The sequence below is a fragment of the Orcinus orca genome, chromosome 3 (genome assembly GCF_937001465.1).
Source record: "Orcinus orca chromosome 3, mOrcOrc1.1, whole genome shotgun sequence".
NCBI lineage: Eukaryota > Metazoa > Chordata > Mammalia > Artiodactyla > Delphinidae > Orcinus > Orcinus orca.
Genome location: NC_064561.1, coordinates 159,069,478 through 159,094,220, shown reverse-complemented (window position 1 = coordinate 159,094,220; position 24,743 = coordinate 159,069,478). Strand labels below are relative to the sequence as shown.

Below are 24,743 nucleotides of genomic sequence, written 5' to 3'. Positions count from 1 at the left end.
GGAAAGGCTGAACTGTAGTTATAAGCACATGAACGTAAACCACCCAGGGCCCCCCTGCCCCTTTGTCTTGGCAAATACTCAAAATCTGATGAAGCAATTTGGCCCATCTTTTCTGCAGTTTAAAACTTCCATGTGTGGTGTACATGCTTCTTAATGAGGCTAGTGACTCCATCCCTGACTTGCTAACTCAGCTCCAACGTCCAGCAAACTGCTCAAACTGAAAGGAAACTTAGTAGAACTGCCTCATTTGGCCGAAAAGGAAACTGAGCCTCAAAGATGCTAAATGACTTGCCTGGGGACCTACAGCTAGCTAATGGCAGAGTGTATCATTGGCTGTTAGAAATACTTGAGTCATTGTTAATTAACGATGAGGTCAGATCCTATGCAGTTGGATGCTAAGAATATAAATATAGTGAGAAGATTATTTACCCAAAAGTCTAAACACCAGAAGCATCTAAACAGTGCAATTGTTCTGAAAGAAACAATTGTAAAATAACTACCCATTAAAAAAGAATAACTCCAGTGTAGTTGAAGAACTTATATGCATGCTGTATGTTGATGGCATGATCTACAGGCCTGCAGATGACAGGTGGTGGCATCATGGCTGCCCAATTCATACAGAGTGGGCAGGATGGTCACATTAAAATGAGCAACCACAGTGACCTCAAGAAAGTCTTACTGCCCACATAGAAGTCTCAGTCAGTTACCCATTTGGTAGATAGCAACTGTTTCAAAGTGTTGAATTGGCATTTCACAAGTATGTACATTGCCTCATAAATGCCCTCTTTCCCCAATCATCGTACTCTTTCAGAATCTAGACGCCTAGATTCCAGATATATAATTAATCCAGAACTGCCCAATGCCTGACATTCTGAGTAAACAATCTTAAACTGCAGACGTACAAACTTGTTTCAGTATTTGAAGCCACAGCAGATATATTTTAGAAGCACATAGGAAGCGGAAATAATTTATAATATTCATTTTGGTTTTCTGGTCCCCAACTGTTTTCTTGCACTCATCTTGAGAGAAAAGATTCATGATGTTTCATGAATTTCTGAACTTTCTGCTCATTCCCATTTTTAAAAAATTTGAACAAATAGTCCATGTATTAGGACACAGAATATCTTCAAGCACTAGATTCTCAAACTAGCTGCCAGGTCATTCTTTTTCATTTCATTCATCTCTTTTTTTCGTTTTTCCTACTCTTCAAGGGTCATCAGACCCAGAAACTAAAGGATCTGGGTCCTGTCTTGATCTGCATTTCTCTCATTTGTCTAATTGAAGTCTGGACGTAGTAATCCCGGAGAGCCCCTCTAGGTCCTCACCTTCTTTAATTCTATGAGAACAGCTCTCCCATCCCCTAAAACCCCAGCACAGACCTTGGAAAGCCTCACTTTCCGGAATCCATTATGTGCCCGCAAAATGTGCCGCTTCATGGCCCTTCGCACACTGCGTTCAGTGATCTCTTTCCCCAGCAGACCACGGCCTCCACAGGGCTGGTCATCATTTCTTCCCTGGCCTAGCACCATGCCTGGCACAGCTGATCCTTGCTGCATGAAACAAAGGCCGATCAAATTCTTCTTCTGTCTCATACACAGCCATTCCGCTCGTCTAGAGCCAGTCACGTAGACAGTTAAACATTAGCCAACGTCTTGCTCTTCCAAAACATAAGCTGACCTAAAGGAGTCACAATCATTTGATTTATCATGTTTCTCAATCAGTTGTAGGTTTGTCTGTTAACACCTGGGACTGCAGGTGGTGGACTGATTCATGCGGGCTTTTGCTCTTTAAGGGATAGAAACATGCCCTGTTTGTTGTTGTTGTTGTTTTCGGTGGTAGTGGTGATGCCCCCATATCAAGGTAGGAACTCAGTGATAGCTGCTAATTGACAAAATAGAAGGGCTGATGTTAAAACACTCAGGATTATATTCTGGACCTTGAACTTGAGGGTTAAGAGTGAGTTAAAGCAATGCCTTCATTAGGGATTTTGTTCACCTGTAACAGAATGACTAATTAACAGGACTGAAGGTGGGGGGGGGCCTGTTTTTCTCTCATGTAATAAGTCTGGAGGTAGAACACCTAGGGTTGGCACAGCGGCTCAAGGAAGTCAGGCCACTGTCTTATGGTTGGTCACAAGATGGCTACTACAGCTCCAGCCATCACATGTGCATTTTAAGCATGAAAAAGGAAGAAAAAGAACTCATAAAAAATGAACCTCTCTGATAGACCCACCCAGCAACTTCACGGGCCAAGACTATATGTTATGGCTACCCTTCTCTGAAGGAACACTAACAAACATAGTGTTTTGGCTGGGTACTTGTTCTTCCAACACAGATGGATTTCTGTTAGGGAAGAATAGAAGTTTCTCTTCTATTCTAGTAGTCAGCTAGCCACAGTTCCCTCCTGTGGTTCCTCAGACATACCCTTCTTTCCGTATGTGGGATAGACTCTCTGTTTTCAAGAGAGAAGGCTCTCAAGCCTCATAGAGTTAGCATATCAAGATTGGAGCCCTGGGTCTCTGGGTGATGTGTGGTCCTCTCCGTCAGTTCTGGATATAACTCCTTGCAATTCAGCCCCGACACATCTAACCTGCAGTACTGGGAAAGGTGTACTATAGCTACAATAAAAACTTTCCTTTATAAAAGGAGGGATGGAAAACAAAGCAGTCACTGTCGTTAGCAATGACCAAATTCTCCTGGAATAGCAAGAGTCCAACCCCTCATTCTTGTGGCAAGAACTCCTGTTCCTTGCCCTCCAGGGCCCTTGCCTCTGTCTGGGGGCTATTCCTCATTCATTGTTCCCCATGACCACTTCTGTGGTGGGCATGGGGAGGACACCTTCTCTGGGGCTATACACATCACCAAGCCTACTGCTCATTGATGTGAATTGCTGCAGATCAGGTTGGGGTCTTTTGGCAATAGAGTTCCCTCACAAACTTAGTAGGCTTCTGGGCAATTCCTGATGACTTGTTTCTTTTCCTTTCCAGTTCAGGAGTTGTGCCCATGTCCCTAAATTTTAACTTAATGTATGCTACTGAACGTATGCTGCTGGCCATAGCCGAAACAGTGGCCTCCGGTGCGTGACCACATCTTTGGCAGCAGGCTTACAACCTCTGTCTGATAGGGCACCACTCGCCCCCTTCTAACCAATCAGCCTGTCTCAGCCCTGCCAGGGTCCGAATGCAGGCCTCTCAGGAGACAGATCGTAGGCTGAATGTCAAGCGTGCCTTCCTTAGTAGAGTGGTATTTCTTCCCCTCTCACTTGCCAGCTGAGGAGCTCAGGACTTTGCTGGGAGTGATAAAGCACCACCAATATTCTGCATTTTTCCTACCAATTTCTCTAACACCACGGTCTCAGTCAACATGTCTGCGACTTTCCACTGCACAGCAGCTACCAGGTGAACCAAATATTTCATAGTACAGTGAGTGTCACCTTTCTAGCCTACAGTATCTAAGTCCTTAGCATCTCCCTCCCCGCCCCCCTTGCTCATCTAGTTCCGCATTTTAGTTTCTGTTACTTTTATTTTCTTTGCTTATTTATTTTTTCGCCGCGCTGTGCAGCATGCGGGACCTTAGTTCCCTGACCAGGGATCGAACCTGCTCCCCCTGCAGTGGAAGCTCAGAGTCTTAACCACTGGACTGCTAAGGAAGTCCCAGGTTCTGTTACTTTTAGTTTCCCCACTTCTAGGTACCACATTGTGCATTTGTTTGGAGTTTAATTCAGCTAATCGGTTGGATTTTGAAAAATCCAAATAACGGTCATTAAGCGACGTGGGGGGTTATTTTTTCTTCCATGTCTGCTCTTAAGGAATGCTGGCATGAACCCCACCCAGAATATCCACTTTCATCTCATTGGCCAGAAGTCTGTTGTAGGGCTATCCATACCTCCTCCAAGAGAGGCTGGGTTTTAGATGAATACATCACCACGTCCAAGAAAATAAAGGAAGAAAGGGGGAATGGCTATCACATAGACAGTCACAAGCTTCTGGCTCAAGCTACCTGCTTATTTGTCATAGGAGGTCCATCGATGGTGGAACAGAGATCACCAGGCAGGGTGCCCGTCCAGGGCAGTCGGGCGCAGGTGCAGAAAGGCAAGGTTGTCAGAAGCAGGCAGGCAGCGTGCTGATGTAGAAGGGCAAGGCCCCGCCCCGTGGGTCTGGGTGCTAGTCCTGGCTCTGTTACTTACTGTGAAACCTCAGGCCAATTATTTAGCTTCTCTCTTTCTGTTATTTTTTCTGAGCCTTTAAAAAGTGCATACTAACAGTATATCTCCCTGCAGTATTGTTGTGACAATTAAATGGTGGTTATGGGGATCGGAGGGAGAATGAATGAGACAGTGAGGAAGCAGCCAGCACAGGGGGAGGTTTCCCCTCACTCCCTCCTTGTAGCCACGCTCTCCTTGATCTCTCTTACCTCTGCAGGCAGCTGAGCAGGCTCTGACCTCAGGGTCTTTGCACTTGCTGTCCCCTTGGCTGAGAACAGCCTTCCCAAAGCTATTCTCTCACCTCGTCTCTCACTTTATTCAGGTCTCTTCCCAGAGGGGCCTTTCCTAATCCCCTCCTACACCCATCCCTCTTTGTCTTCTGATGCTACCCTAATTCTCTTCACAGTGCTAATCACCATCTGATGTTACCGTATTTTGTTTACTAATGCACCTCATCAGATCACAGGCTTCATGAGGCTCTGTAGGAACGTTGTTTTGTTCAGGGCCCAGCCCGTGATGGGCACTCAGTGAACATCTGTGGAATAAATCAGTAGTAAATATTTAATCGACATTGGTTTCCTTTTAAAATGTGAGCATTTTCTAAAAGTCAAGAGAGGAGTCCTATCCAGGAGGAAGGAAGATTAGACGGAGGTTGAGGAATTTGAACTTAGCAGAGGTTCGAGTAGGAGAACATTTAGAATCCAGGACAGTTGGAAGCGGGAGTTAGTACAATAAGACAGTCCGGTGTAACCGGATTTTGAGGCAAGATCTGGATAAGCCAGAAGACCTTTTCACACCTCCTGCCAGGTTCAGGATTTAGCCTTGGATTTCAGGTGACTCTGAGTCTGTGACTTTAAGCAGATGATTGGTTTCACTTAGTTCACTGTTTCTCTCCTTTTTTTTTTTTTTTTCCGTTATTGTCCCCCTCCTCTTACCCCGGAGGAAATTTTAATTTAATTTAAATTCTAACACAAGAAATTAAATACTAAGCAATAAGTGTTTGTCAGGTGGGATTGAGCTTTGCAGGGGAGGTGGGGCATTAACCATTATAATATCTAAGTTTTGTGGGTAATGTCACCCTGCTGAAAAAACATGGCTTAGCTAAAAGGGGATCCAAGAACTTGGGTCGCTTCTAACACCACATTAGTAAATTACCTCGGGGACAGAAGCATTTATTTTTAATGTTAAGGCTGTCAGCTTCAAGCTACTCAAAATTAATTTAAATTATCATGGTTGTTTGCTTGAGATAGGAAGCTAATTGGAGAATTATGTATGGTAGACAAAAGTGATCCGTACCATTGCAGCAGACCGCCATGTCCACAAATTCTACTCCCTGTTGAAATGGATTGATCTTCAGGATGAGAAATTTTTAGACCTTTACACACATCAGCCATGGAGGGATGTTGTTATTTGTAACTATTTTCAGACTTCTGTGTCTTCTCTGGGTCAACATTCTGTTCACTGGAATAGTTGGTATTGGAATGTTTCATGGGATATTGTGGAAGAACCACACTTTTCACAGTAGTATTGTAAGATTGTGTGTCTTTGCATATGCCTTGAGTCATCTCAAAATGTTGCAGTGTATGGGAATGCTTCTACTTCCTTGATTTATAGAAAATCGCAGAAAAGGAGTTGATCAAATAGGGGACTGGAAAGATTACTGGAAAATTCCTAATTATAGGTATGGAATTGACAGGTTATGTAGCCCATGAACACCTTAATAAGACTAAATCTCTTTGAGGGTGTCTGTACACTTGAAATAATTTTTCCTTTTCTGAAAACTCCTTCTCTGCCCTCACCACATTCAGGGCCAGAGGGTGGGCTCCCAGCAGCCATATTGATACCTCATGACCCTGCCCCCTTGGCGATAACCAGTTAGACTACTGATAGACAAATGATCCAGTCTGAGCCAATCGGCTTTGCTCACCTCCAATGTATTCATTAAAAACTTTTGAGCTGCAAAGAGCAGAAAACAACTCAAGGTAAAGTTTAAAGGGTTTTTTTTGTTTGTTTTTAGTTTTGTTTTGCTTTACCTTTTCTCTTTCTCTTTTTCTAAAATTTAAGTAGTTAAAATTTTCAAATGTAATGTATTATAAGAATTGATAGGGTCTTTCAGATCGAGGTGGGAGGGCAGTACAGCCCCATCTAGGATGGGTGAAACCCCGGATGCTGTGGGGAAGCTAGAGCATTCTCTCTCCCCAGTCTTGCCCCTCTGCCTTCTACCAATCAGGATGACTTCCTTTGCTCTTCAGTTCACAGAGCAGGTAGAATATTGCCATCCAGGGGTCCTATTTCAAAATTTATAGTTCCTGCCACACCCTGGAGACTAGATCCCTTCTCTCAAGGTCTCTCCATTCTCAGAGAAGTCTGTTCCAGATTGCATGAGATGCTCAGCCTGGGACCCATCAACAGGGGCTGGGGACTTATATTATGTGAACGTGGCTGCCAGGAACGTGCCTTCATTAATTCTGTTAAGAGGGTGGTCATAGACTTGTTACCCACTAATTTCCGTTTATTTATGCATCTCCCACTAAACTATGAATGCCTTCAAGACAAGGAGTTTGCCTTTTTGATAGTATATTTTCAGTGCCAAGTTCAAGGTCTGGTTCTTAATAGATATTCAATAATACATGTTGCTTAAATACAAGTTGACATTGGGGAAAAAATTCTCTACTACTCTTAAGTTTGGTTCTCTTCAATCAGAATTATTTAATGAATACCTTAGCCAAGATGTTTACTCTGTTTTCATATGTATGGAATCACCTGAACTGTGACTAACACCTTGAATCACCATCAAAATTTTAATTTGAAACCATCTTTAAAAAATTGTTTTAGGGACTTCCCTGGCAGTCCAGTGGTTAAGATTCTGCGCTTCCACTGCAGGGGGCATGGGTTCTATCCCTGGTCTGGGAACTAAGATCCCGCATGCTGCAAAGCGTGGCCAAGAAAAGAAAAGTGTTTTAAATTATTGAGTCTACAAGGTGACAGACACTGTGCTGAGGTAGGGAACGTATTGACGAACCAGACATTGCCCCTATATTTGAGAACCTCTCTGTGGAGTATGAGAGAACTTAGAGTTCATTTAGCTTAACTTTCTCATTTTACAGATGAGGAAACAGAGACTCAATAAGAGTTGTGAGGCCTGATGGAAAACGTTTTGATTTATTCATAAGATTTTAATACGTCTGTGTGGAGTTACTTGTCAGTGAAAGGTGTTATGTATTTTGGCCAAAGGAGACATTCAGTTTTTGTCCATGTGTGGATTACCTTTTCTTTGATCTTGCCTTTCTTTTTAATAGGCACATGACTATGTAGATGATATTTGCTAAGCTTTTGGTTTATTTGGGACCAGTTAATAGCTGGCACTCAAGTTCTTTGGAAACTCACAAGTTAACTCTATTGGAAATTTCTTTACGGTGGCTTCTGACACCTCTCCCATTTATTATTATTCCTTGTTAAGTCACTTCCTGAGAAGGCTCGAGAATGTTTTCCATCTTTGATGGTACAGTTTATATTGACTTTCTCTGGGTGAACGTGAAGTTCTGAGAAGAGACTGAAAGGAGTCATTTTTCTGTGTTTACAGGGGATGGAGGTGAAAATCTCTTTGGTGGAGAAGGAGAATTGGCCATGGAATTCAATTAACCTATCGCCGAGGGGGGATGGATTGTGTGCCGGGCGCTGTGCATATTCAGTGGGAGGGGATCATTGCCGCCCCCGCTGGGGAGCCGCACCTGCCGCAGACGTGTGCAGCCTGGAGGGGGTGCATGGCTGTGTGAGCAGTGTGTCCAGGGCAAGCCAAGGAGCGGCCAGGGCTGCTCCCCCAGAAGCTTGGAGAAACATCTCTCTGCAGGAGATGGCTTTTGGGTTGGCCTAAGTGTAGGCTGGTTTCAACAGTTTACCAAAGAAAAAGAAGCGAGGCAACTAAAGCTATAGGCTGTAAAGGGACATGATACCCTCTGAGTCTACATGATAAAGCCAGGACTCTCGACTAAACTTAGGACTGGCGGTGGTCTAGGGGAGAGCCTGCATCTCTCTGCAGTGTTGAGCGGCTCTTCGCCTCTTGGTAGCACTGTTAGAGCAGAGTTCTGGAATGGAGAGACCTCCTGTGCATACACTTGGGCTGATCAAGGCAAATGGACATAGACTTGAACTTCCCAGGAATGTGAGTTCTTAAATATGTCCAGAACCCCTCTACAATCTTCCAGGGAGTTTTGTCACACAGAGCCTCCTGGGTGGATGTGAGTTGATGGGGGTTGTCCTGGCAAAAGCCGTCTCATTTCCCTGCTGATCAGGGAAACTTCCTGGGGAAGGTCAGCATTCCGGAGGTTTCTTGTCTGAGGGAAGGGTGTGTGTGCGTGCGTGTGTATCTGTGCATTTGTGTGTACAGGTGTATTTTTGTGTGTATCTGTGTGTCTATATGTGCATCTGTTTATCTGTGTATAACTGTGTGTGTGCATCTGTGTATGAGTGTGTGTGTGTACATGTGTGTGTGCACAGGGCGGAGGGAACAAAGCCGTGGAATGGGGAGGGGCATTAGGTTCCTGACACAAAAAACAAACACAGGGCTTCCCTGGTGGCGCAGTGGTTGAGAGTCTGCCTGCCGATGCAGGGGACGTGTGTTCGTGCCCCGGTCCGGGAAGATCCCACATGCCGCGGAGTGGCTGAGCCCGTGAGCCATGGCCACTGAGCCTGCGCGTCCGGAGGCTGTGCTCTGCAACGGGAGAGGCCACAACAGTGAGAGGCCCGCGTACCACAAAAAAAAAATTAAAAAGCAAACACAGTCCTTCTGTAATACTCTCTTGCCATGCATGCTGTGTCAGAAGGCTCACTGTTGTGACCGGAATTTTTTGTTTTTCCTCTTCCAGGTGTGAACGAGTCCAGGGGAGGTAGCCCTGTCGCTGCTGGTGGAACACCTCATTTCCAGGTCCTTTGCACGGGCCCCACTGTGAAATGAACCAAGCGCGGACCGGTCAGACACTTCCTTCCTTCCCTCATTGACACTCTGGGCCCAGTGATTGTTCCACTGTTGTTTTAATTGTGTCCCATCCTCCTCTTGCCAAAGCAAACAGCCAGAACTAGATTAGGTCTTCCTTAGGCTTGTCTGCCAGCCTGAACATGAACACAGGCAAAGCTGAGGACAGCCCGCGTTCCCGTGGGACGAGGGGCCCCACAGGGCCCAGCCCCCAGGAGTAGGTTCTCTCATGATGTTGGCGTCTGGGAGTCACCAACCATGCCCATCACCCAGGACAATGCTGGGCTGCACCTGCCCCTCCTCTACCAGTGGCTGCAGAACAGCCTGCGGGAGGGCGGGGCCGGGCCGGAGCAGCGCCTCTGCCAGGCGGCCATCCGGAAGCTGCAGGAGTACATCCAGCTGAACTTTGCTGTGGACGAGAGTGCGGTCCCACCTGACCACAGCCCCACGGGCATGGAGATCTGTACTGTGTACCTCGCCAAGGAGCTGGGGGATGCAGAGACTGTGGGCCTTAGTTTTGGGAACATCCCTGTTTTCGGGGACTATGGAGAAAAGCGCAGAGGGGGCAAGAAGAGGAAAACCCACCAGGGCCCCGTGCTGGATGTGGGCTGCATCTGGGTGACAGAGCTGAGGAAGAACAGCCCGGCAGGGAAGAGTGGGAAAGTCCGACTGCGGGATGAGATCCTCTCCCTGAATGGGCAGCTGATGGTCGGAGTCGATGTCACTGGGGCCAGGTGAGTGGGGAGTGCCGGCTGACGTGGGGGCAGGATGCGGAACTCTTGTGGTTCACTTACGCCTGATGCTGGGATCGGCAGGTGCTGAGGGTTGTGAGTCCTGTGGTGATTAGCCAGTGGCATTTATCTTACAGAGGGAAAATACACACTCTAAGTTGAAGTTTTCTGGTATTTATATGTTTCTCTTTTTGCTTCCTTATCTCTTAGAAGACTCAGGTTCAAAGTTTCTCCTTTTTCCTTGAAACTTGGGTTAGAAAGAAGAGAAACAGTACATTATAAGAGTATGAGAAATGTCACATTGAGTTAGACCCTCTTTTTCATTCAACCTAGCATCTCACCTCTAATCGGAGCAACAGAGATTAGGTCCTGGTTATGTTTCCATCTGCCTGTCCCATATCACCTTTGTCACAGACTGACAGTCCAGAAGACCCTTGAGATGCTTAGAAATGTCTTTAGACCATCCCCCACCCCGCCAGTTTCCCCATCCTGGAAGATCCATTTGGATCTTATCTGAATGAACATATTTCTGTTTTCTACCCATGTGACAACCTACCATGGCAGTAAGTTACGATTGGACTGTTCTGTTGTTTTCTGGGTGAGTTAGGGTCTCTAAGACCACTGTCAGCTTCAGTGATTTACTCGGGGAACTCACAGAGCTCAGAAAAGCTATTATACTCACGGTTACAGTTTATCACAATGAAAGGAATCAGATTAAAATCAGCAAAGGTGAAGGGTGCATAGAGTAGAGTCCAGGAGAGACCAGGAACAAGCTTCCAGGTGTCCTCTCCTAGCAGAGCTGTACAGAAGCACTCAATTCTCTCAGCAGTGATGTGTGACAACACTTAACGGAGTATTGTTAACCAGGCGAGTTTGCCTTGGTGTCCAGATTTTTTATTGGGGGTCAGTCACACAAGCACTCCATGCCTGTGTAGCTGACCTTAGTTACTAAGTATCCAGTCCTTTCAGAGACCAAACTAGTAACACATGGCCCAAAGCCGCCATCATAGATCACATTATTAGCATAAACTATCTGGTGTGGCCCAAGGCCCCAGGTATACAAAGACACTCTTATCAGGCAGGATATTTCAAGAGCTTAGACGTTACCTCCCAGGAGCTTGTCAAGGGACATTCCTTTCTTTGGAATGCACAGGTATTGAATACCCCAAACCTGCCAAGTTAATCCATTACTGCACACCAGGATTTTAACGATGGGTATATATGAAAGAGACAGGAAAAGAGAAGTTTGAAGATATTCTGAGATGCGTAAGTTTTATCAAGCCTTCAGGGGCTCCTGTGAGGATGTCTCCTATATCCCAGAAGGAGAGGATCATAGAGAGAAGGGCACCTTGGAAATCATGGTGACCTTTTGATGGGGGACTCATCTAACCCGAGAAGACCTTGAAGAGAGAAAAACAGTGCAGAAATACCTTGACTTCAATCTTTTCCTTCCCTTCCGTCTCCTACCAGAGCTTCCCATCAATGGGAATCAGCCAGGGGCAAGGGATCCCACTGGTGTTGTTCATCTGTGTGAGCCTCCTGGGACAAAAGGCAGGGTAGAAAAGGGTGGAGCGTGGATATGGGGCGGGGGGGTCAAACAAGAAGTCATTAGGCACATGCAACGTGGTCTGAGTTTAAATGAGCCAGTTCATGGAAAGGACATAGCACAGGGCTGGCTGGTTGGTGTGAGTATTTACTCAGTAGACACTTTCACTAGTATTTCCTTTGGGTTGCCTCTTGGACTGATGGGATGCTCTTGGCTAATGGCTGAATGCCTAACTGGCAGTTCCTGGGAGATAACTGCTCATTTTCAAGGAGTGATGTTGCAGATAAATGTTTTGATTTGGGATTAGAGATTGCTCTTAGCAATGAAGCAGTGCTGACCACCGTAGCACTCAAGATGCTGCAAGGACTTGATAAGGTGACTCTACTCCCTGGTGGTGGGTTCCTTACGGTTAGAAGTGGGGATCACTATGAGGCAGCCCTTTCAAAGCTGTTCTTGAATGTCCTCATCATTTGCAGCCGTCTGATCTGAAGGGAGTGGGTTTGGATGGAGAGGGAGCAGGAGGAGCATGGAGGGCACATCCAGCAGGAGAGTGCTGTGGTCAGGAGCTGCAGCTCTGAAGCCAGACAACCGGGGCTGCCTCCCCAGGTTTCCCCACTCACCAGCTGGTCGACCTTGGGAAAATCATCCCTCTCAGACTCTGATTTCCCATCTGTGAAATAAGAACAAATATCTATTGATAACAATGATTAAATGATGAAATAATGCACATGTGGGGCTTAGTACTATGTCTAGTACAATAAATCGTGCTCAGTAAAACCAGCAGGATGACTATTGTACATGGGGAGGGTTTTGGAAGACTGGGATTTTCTTATCCAGGAGATTGGTGGAGTCTTTAGGACGTTGGAGAAAGTCTTCCCATACTTGGGAAATGTTATCTGTTTAGGAAGCTCTTCTCTTGTACTACTTAAGGCTGTGGAGTCTTTAAGAGGCAAAGTTTTCTGTCCCACGCTCTGAAAGTACATCTGGCCCTGGAATAAGATGGTTTGACAGCTACAGGGGAAGATTCCTTGGTGATTTTAATTTACTCGTTGGAGCAAGTGGTAGGATGATGCCCATTTTGCAAAGAAAGAAGATACAGAAGAATAGAAAGGTGATGGGCTCAGGGTCATGAGAAGATGGAACACAGCACTAGACTCTTTCATGGAAGCTCTGAGGAAGGAGCAAGTATGATGTGATGGAAGAAGCAATAGGACTGAGCCTGGGATTCTGGGTTCTCTCCACAGGTCTTTTGGAAACTAGCTTTGAGACCCTGGGTAAGTGTGTCAGGATAGCAGAGTGGGGATGGGAAGGAAGTTCGCCGCCTTTGCTAACATATTAGGAGAGATCTATGAAACATTTCACTTGGGCCACCTGAGCTGGTGTTTTGGTTCCAGAAGCCCGCAGAGGTGAGGTGGTGTTGCCGTGATGCCCGGCCAGTGATAACTGGCAGAGCCGACTCTCATTCTCCCTCTGCTGACTCCAAGCTGGATACCCGATCCAGTGCACCACTCCACCTAGGGTGGTCAGGAAGAAACATTCAGGCAGGTGTGGCCAGTTGGCATCTGGGCTAAAATAGCTGAAGAGGAGGAGCTTGGGGAATGGAAATAGGAAAAAGGTCAAGGAACAGGCCTGTAGGTGTTCTATAATGTGCTTGGGATTTGTTTGAATCAAGTATGGTAAGACCTGCAGACAGGGAAACGACTGTCACGAAGGAAGAAGTTTATGCTCACAGATCCCTAGAAACGGGGGCACAGCACACTTTGCAGGGCCACAGGGGGAAACACCAGCGCTGGTCGGGAGGCAGAGCGGGGAGAGGGGAAGGCATGGCCCAAAGCCTTTATTGGGGGTTTCAAGGGATGGATTGGGCGAAGCGTGGTAGGTACACTGAGTAATCCTAGGATAGGATAGTTTGAGTCATTTTGGCAGGCTCTGAGCTATAGGGGTGGTCTCTAGTCGTCCAGTACCTGACCCCAGGTGATTTAGACAGGGACGTATGGGCTTAATGTGTAAGAGTTTGATAAAGAAGACAGCTGGGGTGTGGACTCTGGGCTAGTTGGTTAGTATAGCAAAGGCACATTCCCAGGGGAATTGTTTGCTATATCTAAGAATTAGCTGGCCCCAGGGTGGTTGGGGGGAGGGCACGGGGGAGGCAGTCTCTCCAGGATCAAAGCCCCAAACGCCAGAGCATCGAGAATACAGAAACTAAGGAAACAGTTACTGTACTGGGCTTCCAGGAATTTTCCATGGCTAAGGAAGTAAATCCTCCAAACATAACTTTCCTACTAGTGAATAGTCATGGTTCTGAACTTCCCTTCTCTGATGGGGCTATTGTGTGTGTGCTGGATGGTGAAGGGCCAGGTAAGGGAAGGTCTACCCAGAACCCCTCAGATGTAGGGGTGGGAGAAGGAGAAGACCAAGACCCTCTGCTTGGTCTTCAAGACAGTATGAAAGTGAATCAAGTAACGAGGCAAGGGCTCCTGGAGTCCTGACTTCCCAATACCCCTAACAACCAGCACGTTCACAAGACAGCAGAGAAAGAGACAAGGTTGATTTTTCAAGATTCACTCCTTAGTTCTCTGGCATAATTATAAGAAATGCTGTTTATTGAGCAGTTGCTACCATAGGGACACTCTGCCGCCCACTGTGATTTAATACATACCACAACTTTATAAAGGACAGCTTTAGATGAGAACCTGGACCACAGAGAGGCCATGTAACTTGTCCAAGGTCACCTAAGAAAGCGAGAACCAGATGTGAACTTGGGTCTAGCTGCCACCACATTCTGTGTTCCTAACTTCTGTGCTGTACTACCTCAAATCTGCACCAGAGTTATACTTTGGTCCTGTCACCTTTACTTGTAAGCAACAGGTTTCAGGTGTCAGTACACTAACTTCCCTCCCCCACCACCCCACCGACACAATAAGTCATCCACAATATCACTTGGAATTATAATAGGGGGCGCTCTTTTGAGCAATCCGTTCTGTTCCTTCTCTTGAGTTTGATTTAGAATTCAAAACTCCCTTAGATGATGTTATGGAGTGAATCATAGGTCCCACCCCCCAAATTCACACGTTGAACTCCTAACCCCCCAGAACCTCAGAACGTGGCCTTATTTGGAAATAGGGTCATTGCGGATGTAATTAGTTAAGATGAGGTCGTATGGGAGTAAGGTGGGCCCCGATCTAATAGGACTAGTGTCCTTATAAAAAGGGCAGATCTGGGGATAGACATGCACACAGGGAGAATGCCACGTGAAGGTTGGCACCGTGCTGCCTCAAGCCAGGGAATTACGAGAAGCTAAGAGAGGGACCTGGAACAGGTATTTCTCCAGTACTCAGAGGGAGCATAGCTCTGCCAACACCTTGATCTTGGGCTTTTGGCATCCAGAACTATACGACACATTTCTGTCGCTTAGGCCACTTGGTTTGTGGTACTTTATTTTGACAGCTCTAGCAAACTAGTGTACGTGATATTTTGACCCTGTCACCTATGGCCAGTGAGTTATTCAGGCAATTTCCTCCCTGACAAGGTCACTCTGGAAACTTAGCACTGTGGATGTTTTCGGAAAAGAACACTCTAAAGATCGCATGTGTGCTGAGCATGGGAGAAGCAGGTGCCAAGTGTAGAAGATGAGGTCATGGTTGGCTTATTTTAAAAATTCGTTTAGGGTCAATTTGGAAAGTTCATCCGTGGGGGAAGAGCAGAGAATTCACAGCCATGGGTTTGACACCCTTCTGCACCCCAGAACCGGTTCCAAAGCTTAACCTGTGACTGTCCCAAAATTGCAGATCCCTTTCTGCTTTTTCCCTGACTGACAATCACGAGGTCAGCAGTTTGCTTCCAGCATCCCCAAGTAGTGCTGGGAACCCCTCATTCTTTTGAGCGGTAACAGCATCATCGCAGAGTGAACTTCTAGGAAACTTTCTGAGACGGCGAGGGATACCAGTAACGTTTGATGTCACATGCCCCATCTGTCAGGCGTAGCTGGTAACACATGGAGGAAAGTTTTTGTCTGCGACTCTATCATACCTACTCTGGGGAAGATGAGATTTTCTGGAATGTTCTGTATATGTCTTTTTGGCGACCGGAGAACTGGGAAGGTTTTTTAGATTATTTCCTGCAAGGAATACTTTGTAACCCCATTCCCTCCCTCCCTCCCTCCGCTAGCTTTCTATAAGTAAACCAGATCCGTTCCCTGCGGACAGATTGTTCCAAATTGGTAACAAAATGTGGAATTAATTAAAACACAACCCACACACCAAAATAAAAACAAGTAGCCTTTTCTGAAAAGTAAAAGGGCCCATGTTCCACTTCAAATGTATTTTTCAGGATGTGAACCTCAAGTGGACTATTTTGTACATTAGTACATATGAGCAGGGCACAGAGCAAAGAACAGGGGCCTCGGAGAGGTGGACCTGACTCTCAGCCCCGCTTATTGGCTGTGTGGTAAGGTTACCTCAGCCCTGGGAGGTTGATGCTTTCCCCAACAGGGTCATTTAGTGGATGAGATAAGATGATTTATTTAATATACTGAATAGGCCTCTGGCACATGGTAGATGTTCAATCAAAGGTAGCTTTTAACACCCTTCCTGGTTGGCCTCAGGCGACCTGACCCCAGGGTACAGCATGAACCGAGAAAAAGCCCTTGAGTTTGAGGGTCAGAGAAGAGCCTAAAACTCTGTCAGTTTGCTCACCAGGAAAGGGGATAATCTTCAGCCCAGAAACCGGGGTGATATTCAAACACTGAGCGACCTGTGTGGCGTGGGTACCAGCCTGTAGGAAAGGATGCTAGTGCATCCTGGCGCCTCCCCCGCAGAGCCAGACTGCACCTTTGAGTTACTGGGGTGTGAGATATATATGTGGTCCCAGGAGAGGGGCCAGGGTGCTGGGAGGAGGACCTGGGGAGCTCAGGGCGATTGGCCAGCTGGTACAGGGGCGTTACTACTGGGCGAACTAGCTGAATGTCAGCCCTGGCCAGAGGTAACCTTCAGCACAGCACTAACTGCGTGTAAAATTAAATTTAGAGTTGTTACAAGCTCAGACACCGGTTACCCATGGCAACACTGAGTTCCCTCTAGGTTATAGCAGATTTTAAACAGAGTGTCAGGAGGCTGCTAGAAGGTGTTACTTGGAGAAATGACTGCAGGTAGTGATGTAGGAGATTGCAGGAAGGAAGAATTGCCAATTATAGCTTTATAATATAGTCTCTGGGGACATTACACATGAGGGTCCTGCTTACCTGAATACTGTGCCCAGAGGCACCAGTGCTCTATTCAGGACTGTATATATAGTAAGAGGTAGTCATCATGATGACCTAGAACATTCAGGAAAGGTTAAATTATATTCAGTTTTCGATTTAAGAAGCCAGAGAGGCGTGTAATACACTTCAGAAAGATTCCATTACAGAAGGTTAAAAGGAAAAATTTTAGCATTTAAAATTCAATTATCTGGAAAAGTCGTCACGTGGAACAGCCCATTCCCCAAGGATGCGGCCTCAATGGAGCATTACAGGACCTTACATTCGTGCCCACTTCATTCTTCTCAGCCGGCTTTCCCCACATGCTATTGCATTTTATGTCTTGTTTTCTGGAAGGCAGCCCAGAGTTCATCCAAGTCCTATTTTATCATCGTACCAAGGAGGAAACTGAGGCTCCAGGAGGTGGTTTCCTGGGGTCAAGAATCTTCTTAAGAGAAGAGCAAGGACCAGAATTCAGGGCCTCTGGCTCAAATTCTAGAACTTTTTCTTCAACACTACAAACAGTAACCAATGAAATTAGAAAAAAAATTTTTTTGCACTTTACTGTTGACTGTAAGAAACAAATAGAAAATCAAGTTTTTCTACATATTTCTACATACATTCTCTAAATGGATGGTAGTTACATCTAGAACCTTCCTTCTCAACAAGAGTTTAACTTGTAGCAGCTTCATAAATGTGTAATTGATGACCCTTGGACTGAACTTTCCCTCAGGTCTTCCAAGCACTTTCTGGGCAAGGCTGTAGACCATCTTCTGCCATCGCCTGCCCTCTTGTGGTTGGAGTCGAGAATGGTGCTGGGCATTTTAGTCAAACTTATTATTCATTCAGCTGTGTGGGTTTCTCAACTGTGGGGTTAGGATGACGTTTTCAGCCTTCAGAGCTCTCTCTAGAATGGGAACATCTGCGCCATCCCTCAGCAGAAAGGGACTCAGGCATCATCCCTCTCCTCTTTGGTACCTGGTGTCCTTGTGCTGCCCCCAGGAGGTGCCCCATCCCTGTTCCCCCCATGGCATTCCCTCCTAACACTCACAGCCCCGGTCCCCTACAAGTAGGTAAGTAGCTGATCTGATAAGCCCACTCGTGCTTAGCTCTTGGCGACAGATGGTGGGGGGAAGTTGTCCTCCCCCAGCCCAGCTTAAGCCTCCTGGAATCAGAAAGCCTCAGGGAAGGGTGAGTAGTAGGGCAATGTCAAACACTCCGCCAGCCAATGGGGTGGATTTCTTTAGAAACCTAGCGTCTTTGGTGAGCCCTCAATTACAGCCTGCAGGCAACTCCAGGGCCACTTACAGAGCAGCTTTTCAAGGTCTGTTTGTTCTTGTGAGGGAAAAGATTACATTAAAGGAGCCACTTTTCATGATTTAAAAGTGGGTGAGGTTGCAGAGCTCCATCCAGAGATGCTCTTTCATTTCATCCCAGTGACCTGCTTCTCCTGGTACCCCCATCAGAGCCACTGCTGGGGGACTGCAGCCATGGGAGATGGAAAACCCACATCTCCCACTTGAGACACTCGCTTTGAAACTTTTAGCATTATTTTTGAGAATTGTTGTAACTGTAAACCATGAAGAGGAAAAAAGGATTAGATCATCTCAGTGTGATTATAGTCCTACCAGCCCGACTTCATACCCTTCTCTCTCTGGGCACTCCTGGGCCATATTCAAGCATTTTGACTTCTACCTCATTTTTACGTCCAGGTATTAAATAAGTGATAAGCATTTTGATTCTCTCATTTTGAGCACCAGATGCCCTCAAGAGTTTTTCTTTTCCAAAAGGTCATTGTCCAAACTTCAGCACCTGTTTCGATCCTCGTTCCTCTCTAGTCTTATGGAGTGGAGGCAGGTAACCATGTGGCCTGGCTTCGCTGTTCCTAATTAACCTGTTTGCCAAGCACAGAGGTTCTGAGACTTGAACTCCTGTCTTTTGGTGTTGGACTATGGGTTGCTGCCTTCTCCTGGATGGGAATAAAATCTGATATTTTCAGGACCCGTGTGTGTGTGTGTGTGTGTGTGTGTGTGTGTGTGTGTGTGTGTGTGTGTGTATCTTCTGTGCAAGTTATAATAAAACATGGGTTTTCAACAGTTACATAGATTTCTTCATGGGCTTCTTTTTTGATATACGATCTTCCTCCAAAGATTTTGAGGGTATGAGTTTAAGTTATATTATTTTAAATAAATGGTCGTGGAGAAGTGGCTTCTAGCGGCATTTTGGATGACTGGGCTTTCCAGTGTTGAAATGGACAGAGCAACCCACAGGTTGAATATCCGGGTCCTTTGTACCCCTGAGCCACAGAAACCTGGATACAGGGGCGTCAGCGATTCATCCCCATGTTATCTCATTCAGGGTTCTTTCTTCACCAGAGAAAGGGTGATTCTATCATTTACAATGTCTCTCGGGCTCAAATTTAGCCATTGGGGAGGTGGGGGAGGGAAAGGGAGGACTGAGCTATTTCCAAGGCTGAACTGCATATTTATCCTGCCCTTAAGCTGGACTTGAAGGTTAGACCATTTAAATGGAGCTAGGATTTATTAAGAAACTTTTGACCTTTGGGCTCACAGATATATTTTCACAAATGTCCCTGAAGGAGGTCTGAACTGTTATCAGGGGAAGAGGAAGTAGGTGTCCTTCTTAAAAATTCAAGCTCCCTTAAATGCAGGTCCCTGTCACATTGCATGGCAAGTCTTGAGGGTTTTCCCTGACTCAAGGGTTTTATTTAGTCCAGATGTCCATTCTCATGAGGTTCCTGTCTGACCCAGCAGAATAGGCAGAGAGGACTTAAATGGCAGTCACCAGAAATGCTTCTTGCTTGAGAAAGTTCGTCATCCAAGTGGGATGAGAAGAAGATCCATGGGGTGAGGGAAAAAATTATTAACATCTCAAGATATATTTTTATCTTAAAAAAATAAGAAATTGAGCTTGGCTAATATTTTAGATATGGATTGACACTGGCATCCTTATTCAGTGTGTATGTCAGAGGATCCCATGTCCTGTGTGGTATGTGACGTGTCCTGAGGGAAGAAGAGGTGATCCACAAAGGTCCTCTCACCGATTAATTCACTTTTTTTTTTTTTTTTTTTTTGGCGGTACGCGGGCCTCTCACTGCTGTGGCCTCTGCCGTTGCGGCTCACGGGCCCAGCCGCTCCACGGCATGCGGGATCCTCGCGGACCGCGGCACGAACCCGTGTCCCCTGCATCGGCAGGCGGACTCCCAACCACTATGCCACCAGGGAAGCCCGATTAATTCACTTTTGACTCATTTCAAGGAAATATAGTTTATGTAGGCTCACTCAGTGAAGTAGGCTTATGAATTAATGTCTGTATTTTGTAGGATTTAAATTAACTTTACCAAATGAACAGATAAACTAAAATTCTTGAGGGAAAAAAGAGAGGATTAAAAATAATTAATGCAGGTGTAAGCAAACCATAAGAAAATGGCTGGGTTGACCCTTTTTTTTACCACTGGTATGTGCTCAACCACATTATAAGGTAAACTGATGACAATCTATTCAGAGTGACAAGAAGTCAGACAAAAAATTAAAATTCAAAGCTATCAAGAGACTGTGTGAAATACAAACTTACAGCCTCTATTATTAAAGAAAAACCTCACCGTAAGCATAGACTGTACTTGAGATAATCCCTAATGATGGTAGGAAGTCATGATAATTAACAAGATATTTAAAATCTAAATATCCAGCATGAATACAAATAGTGTTAAATGTTTTAGCAATGTCTAAAATTATGCAATACTAAATCTAGTCCAGAATTTTAGTAAACTGAATATTTTACGAACCTATTTGGAATTTCTTTTTACTTAATGGCTTAAGGCAAAATGTTACATGCCATTAGGAAAACCCTCATTCTCACTGATGTGGTAAAAATAGCTAAAATAATACATAGAAGACAATAGAGCTACAAAATAAAATGCCTGATTTTGTCAGCAAATTCTACTAAAAGGTACACAGAAACATTGCTGAAGTTTTAAAGAAACAGTATGCCATGTGGCAGTTTGCTGTATGGTTTGAGAAAAGTACGGCCGTTTCTCACATGTTCCAAATAAGGGTATTTGCTTCGTTCTGCTTCACTAGTGCAATAGGACACCTACTTATGCGTGAGTCACTAAAGAAAAGAGGTACCAGAAAGGATATATTTTCAAAAGGCAGTGACTTCGTTAGTTAAAATAATGCTTTATGGGGAAATTATATAAGGTAACAGCTGCTTTGATTAGAATTTTAAATTCGGGGTAAGGTTATAAAAATAGGTCAGAACATGAAACTGATTCACTGCATTGGTCCTAGGAAAGTTGATACAGCCAAGAAGCTAAAAACAGAAGTGCCCAAAATGCTAAAGAATGTCATCAGTATGGTTAATTTTGTAAAAATAAGACTTTTCAAATTAGTAGAATTTTTACTCTTCTCTGTAATGAGATGGGGAATGACCATGGAAATGCTTTACACTGTAGAGGTCTGATGTTTATCTTGAGGCAATGCATTCAGAGTAATCCAACTTAAAGTTGGCTGTGCAGTTTTTTTCTTCTGCAAAAAAGACAGTTGTTTCAAATTTGCCCACTTTATCTATGAACAAGTGGTTCTCAATGACCTGCTTTCTGGAGGCTATTTTTTAAAAAAATTGTATTGGAGTATAGTTGCTTTACAATGTTGTGTTAGTTTCTGCTGTACAGCAATGTGAATCAATTATACATATACATATATCCCCTATTTTTTAGATTTCCTTCCCATGTAGGTCACCACAGAGCATTGAGTAAAGCTCCCTGTGCTATACAGTAGGTTCTCGTTAGTGATCTATTTTATACATAGTAGTATATATATATCAGTTCTAATCTCCCAATTCATCCCACCCCCTGCTTCCCCTTCTTGGTATCCATGAGTTTGTTCTATACATCTGTGTCTCTATTTCTGCTTTGCAAGTAAGTTCATGTGTACCATTTTTCTAGATTCCACATATAAGCGATATTATACAATATTTGTTGTTCTCCTTCTGACTTACTTCACTCTGTATGACAGTCTGTAGGTCTGTTCACATCATCCATATCAAATGGCCCTATTTCCTTCCTTTTTATGGCTGAGTAATAGTCTATTGTTTATATGTACCACATCTTCTTTATGCATTCCTCTGTTGATGGACACTTAGGTTGTTTCCATGTCCTGGCTATTGTAAATAGTGCTGCAATGAACATTGGGGTGCATGTATCTTTTTGAATTATGGTTTTCTCTGCGTATATGCCCAGGAGTTGGAATGCTGGGTCATATGGTAGTTCTATTTTTAGTTTTTTGAGGAACCTCCTACTGTTCTCCATAGTGGCTGTATCAATTTTCATTCCCACCAACAGTGTAGGAGGGTTCCCCTTTCTCCACATTTACTGTTTGTAGATTGTTTTTGGTGGTAGCCATTCTGACTGGTGTGAGGTGATACCTCACTGCAGTTTTGATTTGCATTTCTCTAATAATTAGTGATGTTGAGCACTAATTATTAGTGCCTCATGTGCCTCTTGGCCATCTGAATGTCTTTTTGGAGAAATGTCTATTTAGATCTTCCTCCCATTTTTTGACTGAGTTATTTGTTTTTTTGACATTGAACTGCATGAGCTGTTTGTATATTTTGGCGATCAATTCCTTGTCAGTTGCCTTGTTTGCAAATACTTTCTCCCATTCTGAGGGTTGTCTTTTCATTTTGTTTATGGTTTCCTTTGCTGTGAAAAAGCTTGTAAGTTTCATTAGATCTCATTTGTTTATTTTTGTTTTAACTTTCATTACTCTAAGAGATGGATCAAAAAAGATCTTTCTGCAATTTATGTCAGAGTGTGTTCTGCCTATGCTTTCCTCTAAGAGTTTTATACTGTCCGACCTTACATTTAGGTCTTTGATCCATTTTGAGCTTATTTTTGTGTATGGTGTTAGGGAGTGTTCTAATTTCATTCTTTTATATGTAGCTGTCCAGTTTTCCCAGCATTGCTTATTGAAGAGACTGTCTTTTCTCCATTGTATATTCTTCCCTCCTTTGTCATAGATTAGCTGACCATAGGTGTGTGGGTTTATCTCTGGGCTTTCTATCCTGTTCCATTGATCTATATTTCTCTTTTTGTTCCAGTACTATACTGTCTTGATTACTGTAGCTTTGTAGTATAGTCTGAAGTCAGGGAGCCTGATTTCTCCAGCTCCATTTTTCTTTCTCAAGACTGCTTTGGCTATTCGGGGTCTTTTGTAATTCCATACAAATCGTAAAATTTTTTGTTCTAATTCTGTGAAAAATGCCATTGGTAATTTGATAGGGATTGCATTGAATCTGTAGATTGCTTTGGGTAGGATAGTCATTTTTACAATATGATTCTTCCGATCCAAGTACATGGTATATCTCTCCATCTGTGTCATCTTTCATTTTTTTCATCAGTATCTTAATAGTTTTCTGAGTATAGGTCTTTCACCTCCTTAGGTAGGTTTATTCCTAGGTATTTTATTCTTTTTGTTGCAATGGTAAATGGGATTGTTTCCTTAATTTCTCTTTCTAATCTTTCCTTGTTAGTGTATAGGAATGCAAGAGATTTCTGTGTATTAATTTGGTATCCTGCAACTTTACCAAATTCATTGATTAGCTCTAGTAGTTTTCTGGTAGCATCTTCTGGATTTTCTATGTATAGTATCATGTCATCTGCAAACAGTGACAGTTTTACTTCTTCTTTTCCAATTTGGATTCCTTTTATTTCTTTTTCTTCCCTGATTGCAGTGGCTAGGACTTCCAAAACTATGTAGAATAATAGTGGTGAGAGTGGACATCCTTGTCTTTCTCCTGATCTTAGAGGAAATGCTTTCAGTTTTTCACCATTGAGAAGATGTTTGCTGTGAGTTTGTCACACATGGGCTTTATTATGTTGAAGTAGGTTCCCTCTATGCCCACTTTCTGGAGAGTTTTTGTCATAAATGGGTGTTGAATTTGTCAAAAGCTTTTTCTGCATCTATTGAGATGGTCGTATGGCTTTTATTCTTCAATTTGTTAATATGGTATATCACATTGACTTGCTTGTATTAAAGAATCCTTGCATCACTGGGATAAATCCCACTGGATCATGGCATATGATCCTTTTAATGTGTTGTTGGAGTCTGTTTGCTAGTGTTTTGTTGAGGATTTTTACATCTGTGCTCATCAGTGATATTGGCTTGTAGTTTTCTTTCTTGTGACATCTTTATCTGGTTTTGGTATCAGGGTGATGGTGGCCTCACAGAATGAGCTTGGGAGTGTTCCTTCTGTGAATTTTTAGAAGGGGTTGAGAAGAATAGGTGTTAGCTCTTCTCTAAATGTTTGACAGAATTTGCCTGTGAAGCCATATGGTCCTGGACTTTTGTTTGTTGGAAGATTTTAAATTACAGTTTCAATTTCATTACTTGTGATTGGTCTGTTCATATTTTCTGTTTCTTCCTGGTTCAATCTTGGAAGCTTATACCTTTCTAAGAATGTGTCCATTTCTTCCAGGTTGTCCATTTTATTGGCATATAGTTGTTTGTAGTATTCTCTTATGATGCTTGGATTTCTGTGGTGTCCATTGTAACTTCTCCTTTTTCATTTCTAATTTTATTGATTTGAGTCCTCTCCCTTTTTTTCTTGATGAGGCTAGCTAAAGGTTTATTGATTTTGTTTATCTACTCAGAAAACAAGCTTTTACTTTCATTGATCTTTGCTATTGTTTTCTTCATTTCTATTTCATTTATTTCTGCTCTGATCTTTATGATTTCTTTCCTTCTACTAGCTTTGGGTTTTGTTTGTTCTTCTTTCTTTAGTTGCTTTAGGTGTAAGGTTAGGTTATTTATTTGAGATTTTTCTTGTTTCTTGAGGTGAGATTGTACTGCTATATACTTGCATATTAGAACTGTTTTTGCTGCATCCCATAGGTTTTGAGTCATTGTGTTTTCATTGTCATTTGTTTCTTGGTATTTTTTGATTTCCTCTTTGATTTCTTCAGTGATCCATTGGTTATTTTGTAGCATATTGTTTAGCTTCCATGTGTTTGTATTTTTTACAGTTTTTTCCTGT

The 24,743-nt window shown here is 44.0% G+C and overlaps 1 protein-coding gene across 6 annotated transcripts in view; it reads left to right on the top strand.

Moving 5' to 3' along the window:
• The window catches only part of PDZD2 (PDZ domain containing 2), a 373,328-nt gene that overhangs the window by 128,498 nt on the left and 220,087 nt on the right, over positions 1-24,743 (top strand). For all 6 annotated transcript variants that reach the window (XM_004266046.4, XM_033421312.2, XM_033421313.2 and 3 more), the window contains one exon: positions 9,069-9,909. In XM_004266046.4, coding sequence (XP_004266094.1) covers positions 9,434-9,909 — 476 coding nt within the window. In that variant the 5' untranslated portion in view covers positions 9,069-9,433. The remainder of the gene's footprint in view (positions 1-9,068; positions 9,910-24,743) is intronic.